Source organism: Dendrobates tinctorius, unplaced genomic scaffold (genome assembly GCF_039654945.1).
Source record: "Dendrobates tinctorius isolate UK_male_01 unplaced genomic scaffold, ASM3965494v1 ptg000205l, whole genome shotgun sequence".
NCBI lineage: Eukaryota > Metazoa > Chordata > Amphibia > Anura > Dendrobatidae > Dendrobates > Dendrobates tinctorius.
In genome coordinates, this window is record NW_027361872.1 from 8,478,992 (window position 1) to 8,500,907 (window position 21,916).

The window sequence follows — 21,916 nt, forward strand, 5'->3', positions numbered from 1 at the left end:
TTCAAGTGGGCAGATTCTATTCGCTACGCATAACTTTCAACCAATATTATGTCAAAGTGGTGCCAAAGATATTCCGTAGACAAAGAGATGCACAGCACGTATGCATTGTGGGTTCACAACTAGGTTTCCACCCCAAGGTCAAGCAATATAAGGAACTTGGAACACCTTTGGTTTGATGCGAATGCTGTGCTTTATTGTGAACAACACTATTGAGTGATCATATGACATTCGGTCTTTTCATAATTAGACCTTCATCAGTAATAGTTTGCTAGTGAGGAAGAGTAGAGAAGAAAAAAAGATGACTCAGGATAGTAGTGCTCAGGATACTGTGTGTCCTCATCTTGTGCGTGGTGATAACTCAAAAGTGAGGACTCACAATATCCTCAACGCTACTTTGCCACTTTTTTTACTATCTACTACCCTTCTCTAGCAATCCGTCTCTGATGAAGGCCTGATTATAAAAAGATTGAAGCATCTTATGATTATTAGTGGACTGCCGTCACAATAAACCACAAAATTTGTATAATTCAAAAGAGTGCCAAGTCCTCTATAATAAAAAATAGGAGTGGACAAAATGTGGACACAAGCGTTAGCTAGATGCGGTAACTACTCAACTGACTGAGTTGTAAAAAACACATCTCTTGTAAAAGCCCAATAATATATCCAGCTGCTTCTACTCCACCAGTTGGAGAGTCCAATGAAGGTATCAAAGAATTGTCTGGAAGGCAGAGTGCTGTGATAGCAGTAGAAAAATAAATCCAGAATTCTTGATATTCAAAAGATACGCGGCTTACTTTCAACACGTTTCAAAGTCAGGTTTGACGTTTACTTCCAGAGAACCGCTGAAAAGTATACATCGCGATAAGAGCCATGGTTTATATAAGTCATATTCAAAAACTGGCACCAAGAACACAAATTAACCCCCATTTGGAGTGTGAATAGTGTATTTTTATCCATTTAAATAAAGCTAAAAGGGAAAAAATGCTTCTGAGACAAAAGGATTTATATGTTAAGCTTTATTGTACATGATAATTATAAATATATAACTGTTATTAATTTTTTCCTTTTTCTTCAAGCTTAACATGTGCATACTTTTTTTACAGAAGTACTTGTTCCCCTTCAGCTTTATTTAAATGGACAAAAAAAACTATTTACACCCCCAATGGGTGTTAATTTGTGTTCCCGGTGCCAGTTTTTGAATATGTCTTATTCAAACCATGACTGTCGCGTTGTATACTTTCTGTGGGTCTCCTGAAGAAGTCAGTCATGACTTTAAAATGTGTTATGAATAGACCACATATCTTTTGAATATAAAGCATCCTCAAATTATTTATCTCCTGGCAGCACAGCACTATCCGCCTTCAAGACAATTCTTTAACATTATCTATAATAATATACAGGGTGGGCCATGTATGTGGATACACCTAAATAAAATGGGAATGGTTGGTGATATCAACTTCCTGTTTGTGGCACATTAGTATATGGGAGGGGCAAAACTTTTCAAGATGGGTGGTGACCATGGTGGCCATTTTGAAGTCGGCCATTTTGGATACAACTTTATTTTTTCCAATGGGAAGAGGGTCATGTGACAGATCAAACTTATTGAGAATTTCACAAGAAAAACAATGATGTGCTTGGTTTTAACGCAACTTTATTCTTTCATGAGTTATTTACAAGTTTCTCTTTGTTTACAGCCATTGACATGTCGTAGAGGTTAACATGTGAGGAGCGGATAGAAATTGTGTTGATGTCTGGTGAACGCAATACCCGGGTCATTGCAGCAGATTTCAATGCAAGACACCCTGCACAAGAAAACTGTCACCATTCTCATTATATTTAGGTGTATCCATATAAATGGCCCACCCAAAAAAGTTTGCCTCATCACTGAACATAATGTTCTGTGTAAACTGAGGGTCCTGTTCCAATTTTTGCTTTGCCCATTCTGCAAATTCAGCACGCCAATCTGGGTCACCAACCATTCCTATTTTATTTAGGTGAATCCATATAAATGGCCCACCCTGCATATTGTAGTTATGAGACTACTGAAACCAGGTAATAGGGTCAAAATTAAGGTGTACAAATTTTTTTTTTTTAAATCTAATTCTTTAACCGATTTCTCTAAAATTTTGGATTTTAACAAATCCAATTTTTTAGGTATTTAGTTTGCATGAATTCTAAAACATAGCAGCCAGATGATCTCTGAGGGTCAAAAAGGGGATAGAAAAAATGATAAAACATTATATACCCGTGTGGTCTTCAACTTACTCTTCTTTGGTCTTCTCTTTGCTCCAGAATCTTCCAGCACTAACAAGCAGCATGTCGTAACGTCAAGCAACATCAATGACGTGATTACACCCCATTGACCGCGTGGAACCTAGGCAGCACCAGAAGACTCCATCACTGATGTCAATGACATCAAGTAGGGTCTACATGTGACCAAGTAGGGTCTAATTAGAGCTGGAAGATTCTGGACCAATGAGCAGAGATTGGGCAGAGAGCTGCAGTGGTGGTAAAAGTAAAGACTGAGCTGTGAAGAGGTGAGTATAACATTGTATTGTTTTTTCTAACCTCTTCCTAACCTTCAGAATCCAGAAAAATGGTAGCTGTCTGGCTGTCATATTGTGAATTCATGAGTTGATTCCTCCAAAAAAAATTATATAATTAGAATCAGATTTTTTGGGGGAAAGTTTGTAAGAAAATTGATTCTTTTAAAATTAATTAATTAAATAATTATTTCTATAAACCTTTTGACCATATGACCTGGGTTCAGTAGTCTCATAATTATAATTTATGGATAATAAGGAAATACCGCAGTCATCAGAACTGCAGACAGTTGGTTGGGGAACAGTGCTAAAAATGTATAGCTGATCTGAAAAACTAAGAATCTTAATTTTCAAAGATTAGTTAGAAGGTAATATCTCACTCTGAAAAATTCTGCACTGGTATGTAGTACACAGACAGACCATTGCTTTCCATATTTATTAGGCCATATTTATTTTTGTAAAATGCATTGTATAATATTTAATAAGCTCTTTAGATGCTTTTAAAACCTCACACAAAAAATTGGTGTAGCTTTGTGAAGAGGGTGAGGTTGGTTCATAAATGAGGCAAGACTTTAGGCAATTATAACATTTGGGCCCAAAAAACTAGTCTAAGGCCGGTTTCACATTAGCGCTTTTTAAGCGCACGCACGGCCGGGGGTAGCTCCGCCCCCGAGCCGGCTCTCTGCCCGGCGTGCCCGCCCCTTGCTTGTAGCGCCGCCTACTAGCGGACAGCGGCGCCTGCGATCGGCGCACCCTATCTTTAGCATAGGGTGCGCAGATCGTGTGCAGGCCGTGCGCTAGTTGCGCTTTGACCTGCGCTGCGCACTTTTGACGGTGCGCCGTGCGCGCCAAAATCCGAAATTTTGATTTTGGCGCGCACGGCGCACCGTCAAAAGTGCGCAGCGCAGGTCAAAGCGCAACTAGCGCACGGCCTGCGCACGATCTGCGCACCCTATGCTAAAGATAGGGTGCGCCGATCGCAGGCGCCGCTGTCCGCTAGTAGGCGGTGCTACAAGCAAGGGGCGGGCACGCCGGGCAGAGAGCCGGCTCGGGGGCGGAGCTACCCCCGGCCATGCGTGCTCTTAAAAAGCGCTAATGTGAAACCGGCCTAAAAAGGTGGCATAAAGTAAGGAAAAAAAAGCTAAAATGTGAACAAAGCCCTTTCAGATTTCAGATTTCAGATTAAGAATACAATTTTAGGAACACTCACAATTTCTAACTATGTTCAAAGTATTCTCACTCTAGTAATTAAAAGACAATCGCTCAATAAAAGAATCAGAGCGGAGATAACAGTATCATAAAATACTTACATCGTTTAAAAAGTAAAACCCTGCTTATTAGAAAAAATGGAGGAACATAGTTTTGGATCACTAAATTTACACCGAAGTAGGGTTTGTGTTCAGGAAACGAATGATGACAGCAGGCTTGGGGTGCGCATATGGTTTAAGCAAGTACCATAGCGAGAATGCTTCAATGTTATTTACTGCAATGGCTGATGATTCGGATATCAGAACTACTTTCACTATGCTGTTCTGTCTTATTTGGCATACACAAAAAATATTGTTCACCTGTTCAGAATAGTTCTATATCCAGTGAAGTCTGACAGTACATGCAGGCTGACCTCTTAATAACTCACTTCTAAGAATCAAATATCTTTATCTATATAGCTATTCATTTTTCCATGTGATTGGCATAAGAAAACACTTAAAAAGAGCTTGTCTGGTCTAAAATGTTACTCTGTGTGACTTCAGACTTGTGAATCCTCCTAGCACTGTGCGTTGTGAGTATTTACCATTGTCTGCCTTGGGTACGGCGGTCGAGTATGCAATGTGCACACTCCCGGGAAGAACCCGTCTGTATTCCAAAATAATGCCATTAAAAACACAAATTGTGCTGACTGTAGACAAGCTGAGCTACATTGAATGAAAAAAAAACTAAGGCCCTGGAAGGCAAAAAATGTGTCACGGGGTTAGAAGGTTAGGAGTGATGAGCAAATTTGCCGAAATTCAAATTCAGTAGCTCGCTTGAATTTGACCAGGAAATTTGTTTCACCTCTAAATTATTCGGTGCAAATCAAATGTTCCTTATTATGCTCTGAGGTTTCTCCAGACCATAAGGCATAATGAATTTCAATTTAAATAAAAAAAGAAAACTCTCCTTGCCGCTCATGTTTTCCACCACTGTAGGCTCACATTCAGTTTTCCACGTGCTCTCTATGGCTTTTCCATCACCTTTACTCGGCCAGGGAGATGCCTCAGATTTCTTGACATCCATCGTGATGGTACAGTGCATGTCATGACATAATGATCAGGGTTGCCTAATCCCTTGGGCATCTGGCGTTGTGAAGTCATGTCGGTTGGCACACATTTCTCAGTGCCGAAAGTCCAGGCATTGAGTGAAGATGTCATGTCTGACCAGGGATGTTCAGTGCATCATATATTATGTGTTATAAAAAAACAACTTTTCTTTATTAGATTAGAGAGGAAAAACATTTTCAAAAGTAACATCTTCAAATATACCAGCCTATTTAATATTCTTATTTTTTGCTGATGCTAATGTACAACACTTTGTTCTGGAATTGATCTGTTGACTGAGTTCTAAAACGTCTTCCATCATTCTCGGCCTCAGACGACCTTAAGAGACACTTCTTCTGTGATGTCGAGCTCCAGTGAGACGAGTAGATAGCCATCAGCAATGTGACCCAAGCACATTTACTGCTCTTATTAAGGTCAAAAGAAACTGAGGATGTCAGCAATCCTAAAGCATTGAAGACATCCCCAAATTACTGTAATTCACTTTTATTTTTTTCATATTGTTATTGTTGTAAAACATCAGTCCCAGATATATTGGTAACAGAGAAAAAGAAAAATGACAACAAGGGATATATGAAATCTAAATGACAAAATTGTCTTGTTCATTACAGCTCAAACAATATGCAATTTAATGCTTTTTATTCTGTAAAATATACTTTACAATGAATCATAAAGTAGAGGTTTCCACTTAAGTTAATGGAGAGATTTACTTTGTACAGTTATTTTTTTTATGTCAAAGTTCTACTAATGATAAGCTGATCACAAAGTGACTTCTGGGACCCAAAGTGATCAGCTGTAAAATGTACTAGAAACAGAAAACAAGTGTTCCATTTTCCTGCAGTGCCCCCATAGGTCAAATAAAGTAATACACTGTTCTCACTTTAAAATGTAAGGCCAAATTCAGACGTCAGTGAAACATTGTCTATGTATGGACTGTGATTTATGGACTGGGAGCAGGTCTCCCAACCCAAATTCAAGAGGCTCATACATTTCTGTGTGGCTTGTTAACTTTTGGTTGGAAGATACATGGCCAGTATTTTACGGATGCCTGAATTCAGTCTCACACTTTAGAGTGAGCCGTGAATATTGGAATCTCACCTATTCCAAATAATTAATTTTGGGACCTCTTAGAATTTAGATACTTCAGTAACGCGATGCTTTTGATTTCCCTATATTATGGATAATAGGGGTTGAAACAATGGAATCCCAAATTTTTTTAAAATGACCTTGAGGCCATAATTTGAAATGATGTAATATAAATATTGAAGGAAAGTCAGGGTCCAGTTGATATAAGACACAGAAAAACAAATCATCCCTTAAGTTTTCATATTTTTCTAAAACCAATTTCACAACAATGACTTTCTGTAGTTATTGTCACATTTTTCTTGTAAAACACACTTAACTCTAAACAGGCAAACAGAAATTTAACACAACAGCTTTCTATTACTGGACAACGTTCAAAACATTTTATCATTTTTGACATATATCATGAACATGCACAGCGTTCTACGAGTCTATTTTTTTTTTTCAAATTTTATGCACAATTTTTAACTGACCAATTTAATACACCAAATAAATTTCACTGTGTCCTACTAACTAAGGAATCACAAAGCAATCCGTAAACAACATAAAAAAACAATTTTTCTGCAGCTATTTTTGTACCATTGATGGTTTAGCACATAACTTTTTTATAGAAAATAATGCATTTTTGACATTTTTTCAAGTTTCTATAGTTTTTAAGCAAACACTAGCCATAATCTTTTCCAAATTACTTAAAAAAGCCTGAAAAATTTTACAAATAAAGCTTGCAAAAACATTGACTTTTTTACAAGGCAAAAAATCTAAGTGTGAGAGAACCCTAAAATAACGATTTAATTGTAAAGAATAGTATGCTTAATCATATTTATTATTTAGGTGAATCTTGGGGATTGTGACTCCTCCAAACACCTAACACAGCTAATAGGTGACAAGGAAACAAATTAAAAAACACTTATATTGCCAATGTTACTGCTCGTATAGCCCAGAAAAGAAAATTTTAATCACAATGTACCAACAAAAGGTAATTAGATGTCAAGTGTCCACTGAGGGTTCCATAATCAAGATGTACCCTGAGATATTAGAGGTAAACATTCCCCAACACCTCCTTTTGACTCTTGACTAAAGCCCCTGTCACACACAGCGATCTCGCTAGCGAGATCGCTGCTGAGTCACTAGTTTTGTGACACAACAGCGATCTCACCAGCGAGATCGCTGTGTGTGACAGCGATCAACGACCGGCCCCCCTGCCGGGTATCGCTGATCGCTGTTGAAATGTCTGGGCATTTTTGGGGTCGTTGGTCTCCCGGTGGTCAGCATGCATCGTTGCGTGTGACAGGCGGGAGACCAGCGAGCAGGAGCTGGTAACTAAGGTACACATCGGGTTTCTAAGGGGGCGCGCTGTGCTTAGAAACCCGATGTGTACCTTAGTTACCAGCGTGCTGATGCAGGGAACTGGCAACCAAGGTACACATCGGGTTTCTAAGTGACGCACGCCCCTTAGAAACCAGATGTGTACCTTAGTTACCAGTTCCCTGCATCAGCGCGCTGGTAACTAAAGTACACAGTGACGCCGCGCGCTCGGCGTCGCTGTGCTGATCGCTGGTGAAGCTGTCTGTTTGACAGCTCACCAGCGATCATGTAGCGACTCACATGCGATCCTGACACGTTGATATCGTTGTCGGGATCGCTGGTGAGTCGCTATGTGTGACGTCTCTAGTCTCTAGTTATCTCCAAAGACATGGATATTAATTGCATGACGCTTAACGCCGTGGATACCTAGAGTTGTTGTTCTGGAGAAAATCGTGAGACAGTTTGAAGACAAAACCCCAGGACACTTGCCATCTAATTTGCATATGGTGTATGAGTTTCTAAAAGTTTGCTTCCTCATCTCCTATCTAGTGGTATAAGTGATTTGGAAAGATTTAAACTGGTGACAAACTACTTTTAATTTTTCCTTACTATAGATGTTCTATACACGTGAACTTTCCATAAAGTTGTGTAGACTACGATAAGTCTTCCGAGCTGCTTCATTATTTATCCAGCCAAATTATTTTATTGGTAAGCGACAACAAATTTGGAGAATTTCCACTAGTGATACCTTCAGGCACTAAGTTAAAGAAAATATTTGGGTATTGCTAGATATTTTTTTATTATCTTCCCTGGCAAAGGAGCAACACTTTCATACCTCCTATGGACAAACCAGCCTAGAATTGAGCCAATGAAGACCTTGATGTTGCATTTCCCTGGGGGATAGAACTCCCCAAAATAAAAGGACTCTTGTAAAATAATTTTCACTTTATTTCAAGAGGGCAGAGAGGCAGATTATTTTAAATGCTGTGGGCCCAACTCAATAAAGTATTGACATGATAACTCTAGTCTAAAACTTCCAACATTTTTTGCCCAGCTCAGAAGTTGCGCAAAAATGTCAACATTTTTTGCATTTTCATGCCATTCCCAGCCAGCTTGGGCAAAATGGGTAAAGCATGGGTGGAGATGAGCAAGGCATTACCTGCCTACGAATTTCATGAGACGTGATGCCACTCTGCTGGCATAACTTATACCAGAAATATTGTTCTGGTCCTGACTGGATTACATCTCTGGCAGAGAGGAGCAAGTCACTTGTAAGATGTGCCTAAGGGCTCATACTCACTTGCGAGAGACTTGCACGATTCTTGTGCGAGTCTCTCGCATGAAAACCTGGCACAGCCGCCGGCACTGGGACCGAAGGGTGCAGCTACATGTATTTCTATGCAGCTGCACGCTCCGGTCCCAGTGCCGGCGGCAGTGCCGGGTGTTTATGCAAGAGACTCGCATGAGAATCGTGCGAGTCTCTCGCAAGTGAGTATGAGCCCTAATTTATTAAGTAGTATTCCCTCCATAATGACTTAGACACAATTAACTCTACTTTGCCCCTTCATTAAGTCTCGCAGGTACAACACCTGTCTTAATGAATCGGGCCTTATATCTTTATAACATCTGAAAATAATTCAATTTTTTTTTTTAGTCTCGATGTCTTTTCCAAATCGACCAACATAAAATACGAACCAACTATGTAAAATATACACATGCTTTACATCAAGACACATTTTGACAAACACGTTACAAATCTATAATGAGAAAATTAAACAAGTTGTACCTTTACTTTTACCTAGAGATTTTGATGGAATGGTTCCATGAAGAAAGCATTTCCAGACAACGAAGACAGAGGAAAAAGAAAAAAAAAAAACATTCATGAATATATGTAAATGCAATCATTTGCTAAGAAAAGCTGAGACACTTGATGAGGATGTGGAAAATGATGATGACAAGAATGGAAATGCATAGCCCAAAGACTGGCCAACATTCAACCAACCTTGGACATGCGTAAGACGTACATGCTCTTTTTTAAAATAAAATAAAAGTTTTAAATGACGCAGGCAGATGGCACACTGGATATTATTACACGATTACCCGGTAAGATGTTTGCATTCCAGAGACGGCTACGATGTGCTTTCAGAGTGAACCAATCAGCCATGCATCAATGAAAATTAATGGAGCCTTCGCTGGGTACAATATGATAAACTGAGAGTTTTCTCAATCTAAATTAGCAAACACTATTTTTTTTTTGACTTGGTGAAAATTTTTCATCCTGTCCCTTCAGCAGTTTATCCCAATCTGAGCAAGACACAAATTTTTCAATCAGCTGCTTTTGATCCGTTCCAATTGGATTCAGTTATTATATTGCAGAAAAGGAAAAGGATTATCAGGAGTGAACATAAACCAAATAAGGATGTGGCTAAAAAAGAATGTGTCAAGATTGGCAGTCATACACAGCTCGAAAGCAATTTGGCCCATCATTGCAGTGAAGGACTGAAGCAGCTACAGAACAGTAGGAAACAATGAAAAGCAGAGTGGAAAAGGAACAGAGCCCATACCTTGGTCGCCCATCATCAGGTGTGCCAGACCTTAAAGGGAAACAAGAGCATAGTCAGCAAAGCACAAGGGAGAATGGGAAGATGTTGCCACAATAACAAAAAAAAATGGTTTGTGACAAACAAGTGGTCTTCCTGCACAGTATCTGCATTTTAAAAGGGGGGGAAAAATGCATACTGATTTCAACCCCGATGGACAGATTCAGGGATAAAGAATAATTCAATTGCAATCTACAAACTCTACTTGACCCTGTGTTTCACTTATAAATAGTTATTAAAAAAAAAAAGAAAATTGTAAAAAGAAAAATAAACAAAAATTAAGAAGCAAAATTGCATTTGGAGTCTAACAAAGAGAATCATCACATATGTTTTTTTCTTATTGCTTTTTCTCGCTTTTTCTTTACTTTTGACGATTTTATATTCAGTATTTATCATCCCTTCATTGTTATATTAAGAAATTCTGTTCCTATTAGGCGCATCAAAAGAAGATTCTGACAAATGGGCTGGGTCTGATCTTTTTCCCCTCATTAAAAAAATGAGTGTTTTTGGATCATTAAACAAAAAAAAAAGTATTTAACATAGAAATGGTAATATGGGAGGAATCTGTATGGGAGTCTATATGTGAGCAGAGGGCCTGTATAGATGGAAAGTAATATGTGTGAGGTCAATGGTACAAAAAAAATCAAGTATTCTTTTTATTAATCCCTTTAGAGATTAACAGAAAAGGCAAATTGGCGAAACATATTACGGTAAGTATATGGTACATTATTTGTCACGTTGATTTTCGGATGATATTCTGCGCATTGCTTCATAAATTGGGCTAGAGAGGAAAAAGTTAGCCAAGTAAGAAGAAAATTATGAGCAAATCTTTAGACAATTAAGTTGCCTTTAACACAAAATTGCATACTTAAAGGAAATCTGACACATCCAAAAATGCTATTAACCAGTAGATATGGGGCTAATCTGCAGGTTAGTAGTGTTCCAAAGCTGCAGACCATTGCACTGAAGGCGCAGCTGCTGGGAGGAAACGAGCATTATTCCTCCCTGCAGCCTCGAGTTTTCAGGCATAAGCTTGAGTCTCTGTCCAGTGCATAGTGAGTGGCGGCTGTAACCACGCACCCGGCACTGACTGACAACTGGCTCAGAAGTGAATGAGCACAGAGCTGGCTGTCAGTCAGGGCCGGGTGTGCGCTAACTGCTGGCGCTCACTATGTACTGAGCTGTGACTGAAGCCTCATCGGCCGCACCTTTATGACATACATGACTTAAAGCCTGAAGCCGCTAGGAGGAATAAAGTTAATTTCCTCTTGGCAGTTGGGCTCTCAGTGCGGCAGCAGGGCAACTTTGGAAGCCTATCCTGCAGATGAACCCCAAAATAACAGCGTTTTAGGACATGACAGGTTCCCTTTAAGAGTGATTTTTGGGCATGAGTGTCAGATGTGGAAAAACATAAAAAATACATGCTTATATGCTTCTTCAGCAAGCAGGGAAAGGAAAACTGTAGTGCACAGTCAAAAACCTGATGGCAAAAGGAGATAATATTTTAGGTCTTTCATGCAGCAAAGCTCTTTCCCATGGTACACTGGTGCTGTAATTTTGAACAGTAGGTACTCTATGTGCTGCAAACGTGCAAATGATTCTAAGGGTAAATACATCCATAATACGGAATATCATTTAGAATTCCACATTTTTTTCTCACAGGCCACTCCTGCCAATAATTCAGCTGCCTTTGCTGATGTCACGTCGAAAGAGCGGAGGCTTCTTTTCCGCTCCGCACTGTTGACAGGGCAGGCCATCTGACGTCATTCTGATTGACAGCCGGACTGGGGAAGCCATCTGTCAATCTGCATGATGTCAGCAGTCACACCTTGTCAACAAAGTAGGGTGGAACAGAATCCGCCTCTCTGTTGACGTGACGTCAGGAGAGGCATCTGAATTGCGAATCGCGAAGAAAGGCACCGGGCACAACAGGCAGGTAGACAGTAACTACCTGGCTGTCAGTGCTTAGGCACATTTTTTGTTTTTCACAAAGTCCCAGATATCCCCTTTAAACAGAGCCATAATATGCCGCATGATTAAGACATATTGGTTGGCAAATATTTTTTTTTTATTATTATTATTATCATATTATTATTTAGCATTATTATATATTATTACATTATTATATTATTTTTATATTTTCTTATTTGAGTACATACAGTATATATATTAATATAAACATGCAAATTTTAATATTTTGTATCATCAAAACTACAGTATGTATTTTTATATTTATTTTCATTTCATACATTATTATGACTATGTGGTTGGAGTATGTAATGGAAATTCTGTTTATTATTGCTGCATTTTTTCAGTGCAGATTTGTCAAAAAAACTAAAGGATTTTCTGAAGCCAGCAAAGTGAATGAGAATCCTGAAGTCTCCTGCACGCGTTGCTTATTTTTGAATTGCAGATTTGGTGCAGATTTAAATCTTCAGAATGGCAATTATTAGGCTGTGTGCCCATGTTGCGTTTTTTTAAGCGTTTTTGCTGCATTTTTCGGGGTCAAACCGCATCAAAAACGCTTAAAAGAAGCATCCCATTCATTTTAATGCATTTTGGCCTTTTTGTGCCAATGGATGTGGTTTTTACCACTAAGGAAACGCTTAGCTGTTAAAAACGCAGCATGTTCATTAATTTTCGCTTAGGTCCGCGTTTTTGGCTATTTCCTATAGTCCAAAAGACGCGCGGAAAAACCGCATCAAAAACGCGCGTTTTCTGGGAAGGAGACACGTTTCCTGAGCGTTTAAAAACGCTAACGTGGGCACATAGCCTTACATTGTTTTTGCTGCACACCTCAACCATACTAATGAGTGGGAAAAATCTGCAGCAAAAACAAGAGGCAAAAACACGTTGCAAAAACAAGTGTTTTGCCACTAAGTTTTTCCTGCCAAGAGATGCAAAAACAGTAAAGAAATTTCTGGACCAAATACTTAATATGTGCATAATCTCTAAAACAATCATTGTATAGACTGTTCCTCAATATTGATTTCATCACATCAGTAAGAACATCTAGATTAAAATGACAGAGTAAATATTGATGCAGAAGTTAAATAAGTTGTCCACTACTGGGGCAACGCCTTCTCCTACTTCTCGCTTGGTCCCTGGCGCCATTCCCGCTGTATCGGCATTCGCTCTCCCGGGGGCTCCCGTGCTGTTGTTGTGACACGTGACGCCCGGGGCCCAGTCAGCACTGGCGTCACTGCCTGCTCCTCCTCCTGTCGAATTGAACATGAAAAGGAAATCCGAGATCAGCTGCAACCCGAACTTCCACTTCATGTTCAATCTTTACAAAGACGAGGACATTGACTCCTGCACTGAGTGGGTGCCGGCGTCATGTGTCACAAAATCATACGAGAGCTCTGGGACTGCGAGTGCCGACACTGTTAGAATGGCGCCAGCATGGGAGGTGAGTATAAGCTTTTTTATTTTATCGGGGTCAACCATTTAGATCATGAAGAGGTTGTCCAACTAGTGGACAACTCTTTTAATGCTAAGTTTGTCTTTGCTTCTTTCACAAAATAATTTGTTCCCCTTTTTTTTACAAGTTCCGGTTTGTTTACAGTCTGCTATTACACATAATGCGGAATTATTTATCGTTAATCTCTTTTACATCAGGGAAAAGGGCTTTACTGGAATTTTTTTTTAATTTAACGGTTCTGCATGAAATATCTTGGAAAATCTTTGTTAGGAACTTGAATAGTAAATGTATTTAATTCTTTACGCATTTCACAAAAACCCATGTGGGCAAAATAAAAAAAAACCTCAAGTATATTTTGCTTAGATTAAATTTTTGTTCTGTTGATATCGTTTTGATTACATTGTTGATGTATTTTTTATATATATATATTTTATAATGTAATTTTTTTTAGGTTGAACTTACTCTAATATAAAGTTCAACAGAAAAAGATGGATTTATGGGAGAGGAAGTGGAAAAAAATTGGCATTTACATAAAAGAAGAAAAATCCCTCTCCTATTGGGGATATAGAAAAGAAAAACTGCTTGCAAAGTGACATTTAAACAAGGGTGATCGCTAGCAATGCGCAATATAAGGATGCTTTCACATTGAGTCTGGAGTCCCATTCGCTGGTCCTGTTGGCCCATTTGTCCGAACACCCATCAAAACGGGATCTGGAAAGAACGTGCGCCCTGACGTGCATAATTTTCGTGAGTGTAAGCCTACTGGAGACGGACACCCAGATGCAGTCTATGGGGTCTGAGTGTCCGCCTCCCAAGAATGATGCACGTCCGAGTGCACGTACGCTCTGTCAGCACCATTACAGTCTATGGCCCCGTTTGCGCATGCATCTAGAGCCCGGTGGGCTGGGAGTTCGGACGTATGCCCCGACGGAACCAGTGGAAGTGACCCTAGATGCAGTGTAAAAGCCCCCTAACACTTATAGATCACAATTAAAATAATCAATAGAATTAAAATACGAATAACTAAATAAAAATAAAAGGAAGGTATAAAAGCTTAAAATATAAAAATTTTCATCAAGTATTGTCAGATAATCAGGGAATAAAGCAAAATAAAGCAGCAAAGAAATAGACCAAGTAAATAGAACAAGACCAAAATCATAGAAAAGTTTGCAATAACATTAGTGCTCGAAGTCGAAAATTGAAATGTCAAAAAATCGTCAGCGAGATACAATATACATTGCTGGACACTAAAAAAATGTTCCTCTCTAAATGAAAAGGAAAACAATGAATGCGCCAAAAATGGTCACATCCTTTTACGTGAGAAACAATGACATGCATTTTTTTTTTAAAAAGTGAAGCCAAGAAAGAAGCCAACGCACTTTGCGACTCCTTATTTTGCAAGTGCTGTTTTGTCAACTTGTTTAATGTCAAATTTTGCTTAATCTAAATTGTATTCCAGTCCAATTAAATCAATCTATTGTTTCCTTTATTTTGGGTCAGTTTCTTCTCACAGTTTAAGTAAAATCTTATCCCCTTTTGGAAATAGCAATTTTTCATTTTCCCTCTTCTTTTTCCAGGGCCTATAATTTTTTTTATTTTTTCACCAACATAGTTATGTGATTAGTGATGAGTGAACATGCTCCGATAAGGTGTTATCTGAGAAAGCTTGTGTGCTCACATGTGAGTGCCTTCGGCGTGCTGGGATAATATGTTCCCACGGCCACATGTCAGTCGAAACACATGCAGAGATTGCCTGTTTGTTAGGCACTCCCTGCATGTTGCGGCTGTCGAAGAGCCACAAGACATGCAGCCATGGGGACTCAAAGATATTTTTTCAAGCACGCCGAAGACACTCTGTTAGCACCCGAGCATGCCCAGATAACACCTTATCCGAGCACGATCGCTCATCACTGCACGTGATGGTTCTTTTTTTCTGGACATCTTGTAGTTTTGAATGTTGCCATTCATTTTATGATTTAATGCGCATCACAAAGGAGTAAATGCAATAAATTTTATTAAGCTCATATAGCATATACAAAGAGAAGAAACAAACAGGTGTGACCACCACCCCATAGATACACACAAATATACATACACTGCCCCCCGAGGAAGCTGACGCGAAACGCGCGTCGGGGCACTTTTCCACCCCAGGTATGCACATGGCAGTTTGCTATTTACAGGTTTTTGATCATGGGTTTTCATATTAGCGGCTAAATATGCGGTCATGGGTGATTTCACCTTATACATGGGCATTGGTGCAATTATATTGATGGGTGCAATTTTATTGGATATTGATTGCTTTATATATGTGTGCACCTATTCCTCTATAGCTACTTTGAGTACACACATGTGCTTTGGATGGCTATTATGTAACATATACTATAACTCTTGCTGCTATTTAGAATGAAGATAATTATGTATCATGTACTTTTTCTGCACATGGCACTTTATTTCATACTTTTTGTAACCCACTGTTATGGTGGTTGTTTTATCTCAATTTGAGAGAGGTCATAGTTGCAACATTGCATACACCATTTTGTAGCTTTATATACATTTTTTTGGCCAATTCTTTTCCTCACTCTTTTGAGACTTACAACCGCTGTTTGCGAACTTGCGCTTATACTGCTTATTGATAACAATGGGTTACATCTAGCATCTATATTGTAAGTGCGTTTTCCTTCATTCCTGCCCATACATATGTATATTTGTGTGTATCTATGGGGTGGTGGTCACACCTGTTTGTTTCTTCTCTTTGTATATGCTATATGAGCTTAATAAAATTTATTGCATTTACTCCTTTGTGATGCGCCTTATTCTTTTCTTTTTGGGTATCTATGTTGTTTAAGAAGGGCGAAATTTAGAGACCGTTTTTTGGACTCATTTTATGATTTAATGTACTATAAATGGGGAAAGAAAATTCCAAGTGCGGTGAAAGTGCGATTCCACAACTGTTCTTTTGGTTTTGTTTTCACGGCATTCATTGTGCGGTAAAAATAACCTGGCAATATGGTTCTACAGGTCAATATTGAGCTTGTATAGATTATTTTTTTAATTCAAGTGATGGGTAAAAAATTCTGAATTTTATAAAAAATAAAAATATTTAGTTTGTGGCGCAATATTCCAATGATATTGTTTTTATGCTGATGGAATTTTGTGACATTTTGTGGTAGATAGGACGTTTTGATCGCTTCTTATTGCATTTTTTTTTGGTGTTTATGCAAGCAAAATCCACAGTTGTGGTGTTTCAATTGTTTTCCTTTTTACGGCGTTTCTCTTTACTGCGATCGGGTTAATATTTTGTACTTTGATAGATCAGACTTTTCCAGATGTAGCGATACTACATATATTTATTTATTTTTATTTAATCCGGATTAAAGAGAGGTAATTCAACTTTTTATATTATATATATGTGGTTGTATATATATATATATATATATATATATAGATAGATATATATTTCCCTTAAAGGGGTATTCCCATCTCCTATCCCAATATGTAGTAGGTGTAATAGTTATATTATTAGTAAATAACTCCAAATAGCAATGTAGTATAGTTTTTCTGATTCGCTATGTTTCCTTCCTCATGTGCAGGCATTGCAGGACCTTAGGTATCCACGGTTACGTCCACTGATGAACTGAGAGCTAGTTGCTAGTGGTCATAACCATGGATACCTAAGGTCCCGCAATGCCTGCACATGAGGAAGGAAATATAGCTAATCAGAAAAACTATACTGCATTTCTAATTGAAGGTATTTGCTAATATTATTAGTATTACAGCTACTATTGGGATAGGATCTTGGAGACGGGAATACCCCTTTATGGGAATTTGAACCTGTGATCATCTGCTTCTATTATAAACTGCAATACCACAGTATTGTAATATAAGGTAAAAATCATGGTCTGCTATGAACATCAGTCACAGGCTTGTCATTGCATGGGCACCATCATGGCAGGCACGAGGGGCCAATAGGAAGCCCGCAGCTGACATGGCAATTCATTGGCAGTCCATTATCGCATCTTGGGAGGGTTAAGTGATGGGCGTGCGGATTGGTCTGCCCCCCACCACCAGGACGTGCGTTGTAAGTGCCACAGTCAGATATTGACAGTAGCACTTAAGGGGTTGACAGCAGTGGGCAGAAGCAGCTGGTGGCTTCTTACCAAAGATGGGGACTCGATACTGGATGTACCAGTGCATTTAATGTTGGAAAGGGGTTAAAAAAGTCTTTGTCCCCTCTGCTTCTGCTGCTCTATTTAAAAGAAGTATAATGTAGAGAGAGACCCAGATTCAAGCGATGTGTCAATTACTAGGCTGCTTGCCATAGTTATGGTAAAACAATACTTTATCAGCAGGAGATTATCAGTGAGAAGACTTGCAAGTCTGCAGCAAAGTAGTCCTCGATATTCATGAACTGTAGCACCACCATGGTTGCCAACTTGACTTTTTATTTTTTCTGGATGGCTTATCAGAAAATCACAGACAGACAATATTTTTTTTTTACAAACACTTTGGAAAACCATAATAAATCATTATGAATAGATGTGATCCATGTCTACAGCCCATAATTCTGATATGAAGACATCAGTTGCAGTCACTGTAAAATGATGATAACTACAGTCATAATATTCTGTAGAAGTTTCTTCAGCGTCAAGAAAAAAAATCATTGACACCTTACATTTCTTTTATGAACAAGGCAAAAGGGTGCCTAATTTTTACTGACTGTCCTGGAAATTCTGAACGGTTGGCAACCTTGATCACCACCCCACCACTGATTTGAAGATTTCTGCATATGCACAGTGTAGACAGAAAGCTGTCAATCAGTGGCATGGGCAGGGTGATACAGAGCTAATCAATGACAGGACTGGCAGAGGTGCAGCAGATAAAACAGTAAATTTATCAAAAATACAAGAAATTTAGTAAGGCACACATGCTGGATTCAGGGTCTCTGTCCCTACATTATGCCACTGGGGCAGCAAAACAAATGTAGAATACTTTCCCTTTTAATAGCAGATGTATGATAGTAACTTTCACTTATCTGTGGTTTAAAGGGAATCTGTCAGTAGGTTTTTGTTACTGAATATGACAGTGGCATAATATAGAGCATGAGTGCCTGATTTCAGGGATGTGTCACTTATTAGGCTTTGTGTTTTCGTTTCAGTACAATCAGTGTTTTACCAGCAGGAGTTTATCACTGACTGACTAGGTGTCATGTGCAGTAAAGTCAGTCCAATATGTGGACCCCACCCCTCCCCACTGATTGGCAGCCTGCTGATAATGTACAGTGTACACAGGAAGCTTCCAAGCAGGGGTGTGGGTGGGTTGTACAAAACTCAACATTCTGACCACTGCTACATTTACAACCGAGAAAACAGGGATTCTGTCAGAACTACACAAAGAAGGAATCAGACTCTCTGCCCCTTCCTCATTCTGCTCTCATACTATACAGCATAACCTGCTACCAGATTCCCTTTAAGGCACATTTCAGATGGCTGAAATACATCTGCTTGTGGAGTTCTGTTAAACCAAACTTAAAAGGGTGTTTCACTACTATGATATTAATTATCTATCTTTGAGATAGGTCTCAAATAATAGTACGTTGGGGGTCTGACACCTGGCAACCACCAATCAGCTGTTACCAGCCTTGTTGGCTACCGGATGTGGACATTTGCGCAGCTGAACAGCACAGCTCATTCGACTGTTTAGTGTCCTCTGCCTAGTGCTGCAGATCAGCTCCTACTCAAATGAATAAGCAACCGATCTGCAGCAACCGGCAGCGGTCACTAAGCAGCTGCTGGAGCTGTTCTGTTCAGCTCCACAAGTTTACATCCAGAAGCCGCACCAAGCCAGGGGTCAGCTGATCATGCCTGGTGTCAGCTGATCAAGCCTGGGGTCAGCTCATCAAGCCTGGGGTCAGCTGATCAAGCCTGGAAAGCTGATCAAGCCTGGGGTCTGCTCATCAAGCCTGGGGTCAGCTCATCAAGCCTGGGGTCAGCTGATCAAGCCTGGAAAGCTGATCAAGCCTGGGGTCTGCTCATCAAGCCTGGGGTCAGCTCATCAAGCCTGGGGTCAGCTGATCAAGCCTGGAAAGCTGATCAAGCCTGGGGTCAGCTGATAAAGCCTGGGGTCAGCTGATCAAGCCTGGGGTCAGCTGATCAAGCCTGGGGTCAGCTGATCAAGCCTGGGGTCAGCTGATCAAGCCTGGGACCAGCTGATCAAGCCTGGAAAGCTGATCAAGCCTGGGACCAACTGATCAAGCCTGGGGTCAGCTGATCAAGCCTGGGGTCAGCTGATCAAGCCTGGGGTCAGCTGATCAAGCCTGGAAAGCTGATCAAGCCTGGGACCAACTGATCAAGCCTGGAAAGCTGATCAAGCCTGGGGTCAGCTGATCAAGCCTGGGGTCAGCTGATCAAGCCTGGGGTCAGCTGATCAAGCCTGGGGTCAGCTCATCAAGCCTGGGACCAACTGATCAAGCCTGGGGTCAGCTGAACAAGCCTGGGGTCAGCTGATCAAGCCTGGGGTCAGCTGATCAAGCCTGGGGTCAGCTCATCAAGCCAGGAACCAACTGATCAAGCGTGGCATCAGCTGATCAAGCCTGGGGTCAGCTCATCAAGCCTGGGGTCAGCTGATCAAGCCTGGGGTCAGCTCATCAAGCCTGGGGTCAGCTGATCAAGTCTGGGGTCAGCTGATCAAGCCTGGGACCAGCTGATCAAGCCTGGGGTCAGCTCATCAATGGTGGTGATCAGTATTGGACAGAAATCAATCTGATATAAGTGAATTTTCTTAAGAATAAATTGTCTAGATCATTGTTGTGAAACGAACATTTACAGAAAATCTGTCAGGAGCTTTATTTTCACCAAACTAATTTCAAATTGCAAAGTAAACATGTCTTCCTTAGTCACAAAAAGATATTTTTGCACTAAGAAATGCAACTCTGAATCTTTATGTAAATTTGGCTGCAAGTTCACTGGGGGGTGCAGATTTCAGAGCAGCCCCCTGATCATCCACATTACTAACTGCCTATCATTGTGCTTGATTGGTGTTTATCCCAGATTGCTGATAATAGTGAGTTAGCGGCACCACACAAGTGAAACAAACAATCGGGCGTGTTGGTAGGTGTAGTGACCCTAAAGCTCCTGACAGGTTCTCGTTAAAGGGGTATTCCCATCTCCAAGATTCTATTTCAATATGTAGTAGGTGTAATAGTAATAATATTAGCAAATACCTCCAATTGAAAATGCAGTATAGTTCTTCTGATTCACTATGTCGCTTATCCCATGTGCAGCGCATTGCAGTAGCTTAGGTATCTTCAGTAATGACCACTAACAGCTAACTAACTGTCCCTGTATCAATGGTCATAACTGTTGATACCTAAACTAATAAACAGGCGGTAAGCAATGTAGCTAATAAGAAGAACTACACTACATTTCTAATTGGAGGTATTTGCTAATATTATTATTATTACACCTACCATATAGTGGTATAGGATCTTGGAGCTGGGAAAACCCCTTTAAAGAATCACAGTGGTATATGCTCCTCTAAGCTTGGCTCAGTAGGACTGCGGTGGGTGTATTACTCCAAGAGCCAAAATACAGTAATATTATGCCCGTGAGAAACCGATCTAAGGCTTTGGATCTATCAAAAGAGGAACATCATAACCATTCCATTATATTTCTTTTAATTTGATCATATTGTTAATTCTTTTTGCAGGAAATGCGATCCCATACAGTAAGTTGCAGCATTTAATATATTTTATTTCCATGTAATTGCAGACAGAAATTAATAACTCACATTTATTTGTTGTGCACATAATTCATGGAGAAGAAGCCATTTCTATGGGCAATAATTCTAGAAACTAATCAGGGGAAATGGCTATACTCTGCATTAATACAGATTGTAGTTGAACCATGCGTGACTCCGGGATCCTCACTTTAGTAGTCTGTGCCTATTGTGTTTCGCACCGCCCTCTTGTCCCTGTATTGGACCCTGAATTTGGATCAGTTGTGCCCTTTGCATCCTCTTGCAGAAGAATGTGGGTTGTCCAATCATTATTAAGCTGGGACATGAGGTACTATATTAATTTTTAAAAGGATTCTTTCAAACTGATCCTGTCCCCTGGCTTTTTTATGCGCTGCGATGACATCCAATGTCTCCACTGTGTGACCACAATGAACACACAGCACAGGAAATGGGAAAGGTGACTGTCGTACGTCTTGATAATTGAAGCTCCTTGGAAATCAATGAGGAGTATTTCAGTCTACATAGATTTTCTTCAAGCCACTAGATAGGAGATAATTGCCAAATTAGTGCGGTTCTTATTTATCTGCCCCATTTTCCACTGTTTTTTTTCAGGCTTCCAGCTCTAGTCAACTTCCTGGCTGTTATCTTTTGGCAAGGGAAAAAGGGGAGACACAGGTCCCCAATTTTGATCAACGATGGAGGACCACACTAGTGATAAGCGAACATACCCAAATTACGTCTTATCCGAGAATCTGGGAGTGCTTGTATATTATGTTCGATTCTCTGCGGCTGCATAATTCACAGCTGTTAGACAGCCTCCACACGTGGAGATTCCCTAACAAACAGGCAATCCCTGCATGTGTTCAGGCTGTCTAACAGCCACAAATCGTGCAGCCACAGGGACTCGGACATAATATA

General features: G+C 39.9%; 1 protein-coding gene across 11 annotated transcripts in view; it reads right to left on the minus strand.

Moving 5' to 3' along the window:
* NRXN1 (neurexin 1) overlaps nt 1–21,916 on the minus strand; it is a 1,899,875-nt gene that overhangs the window by 1,702,303 nt on the left and 175,656 nt on the right. For 7 of the 11 annotated variants that reach the window (XM_073553971.1, XM_073553972.1, XM_073553973.1 and 4 more), the window contains 2 exons: nt 9,808–9,837; nt 9,030–9,041 (listed from right to left, as the gene is read on the minus strand). The exons of 1 other annotated variant lie outside the window; for it this stretch is intronic. In XM_073553971.1, coding sequence (XP_073410072.1) covers nt 9,030–9,041; nt 9,808–9,837 — 42 coding nt within the window. The remainder of the gene's footprint in view (nt 1–9,029; nt 9,042–9,807; nt 9,838–21,916) is intronic. 3 more of the 11 variants (XM_073553974.1, XM_073553970.1, XM_073553975.1) reach the window with 2 other exon arrangements.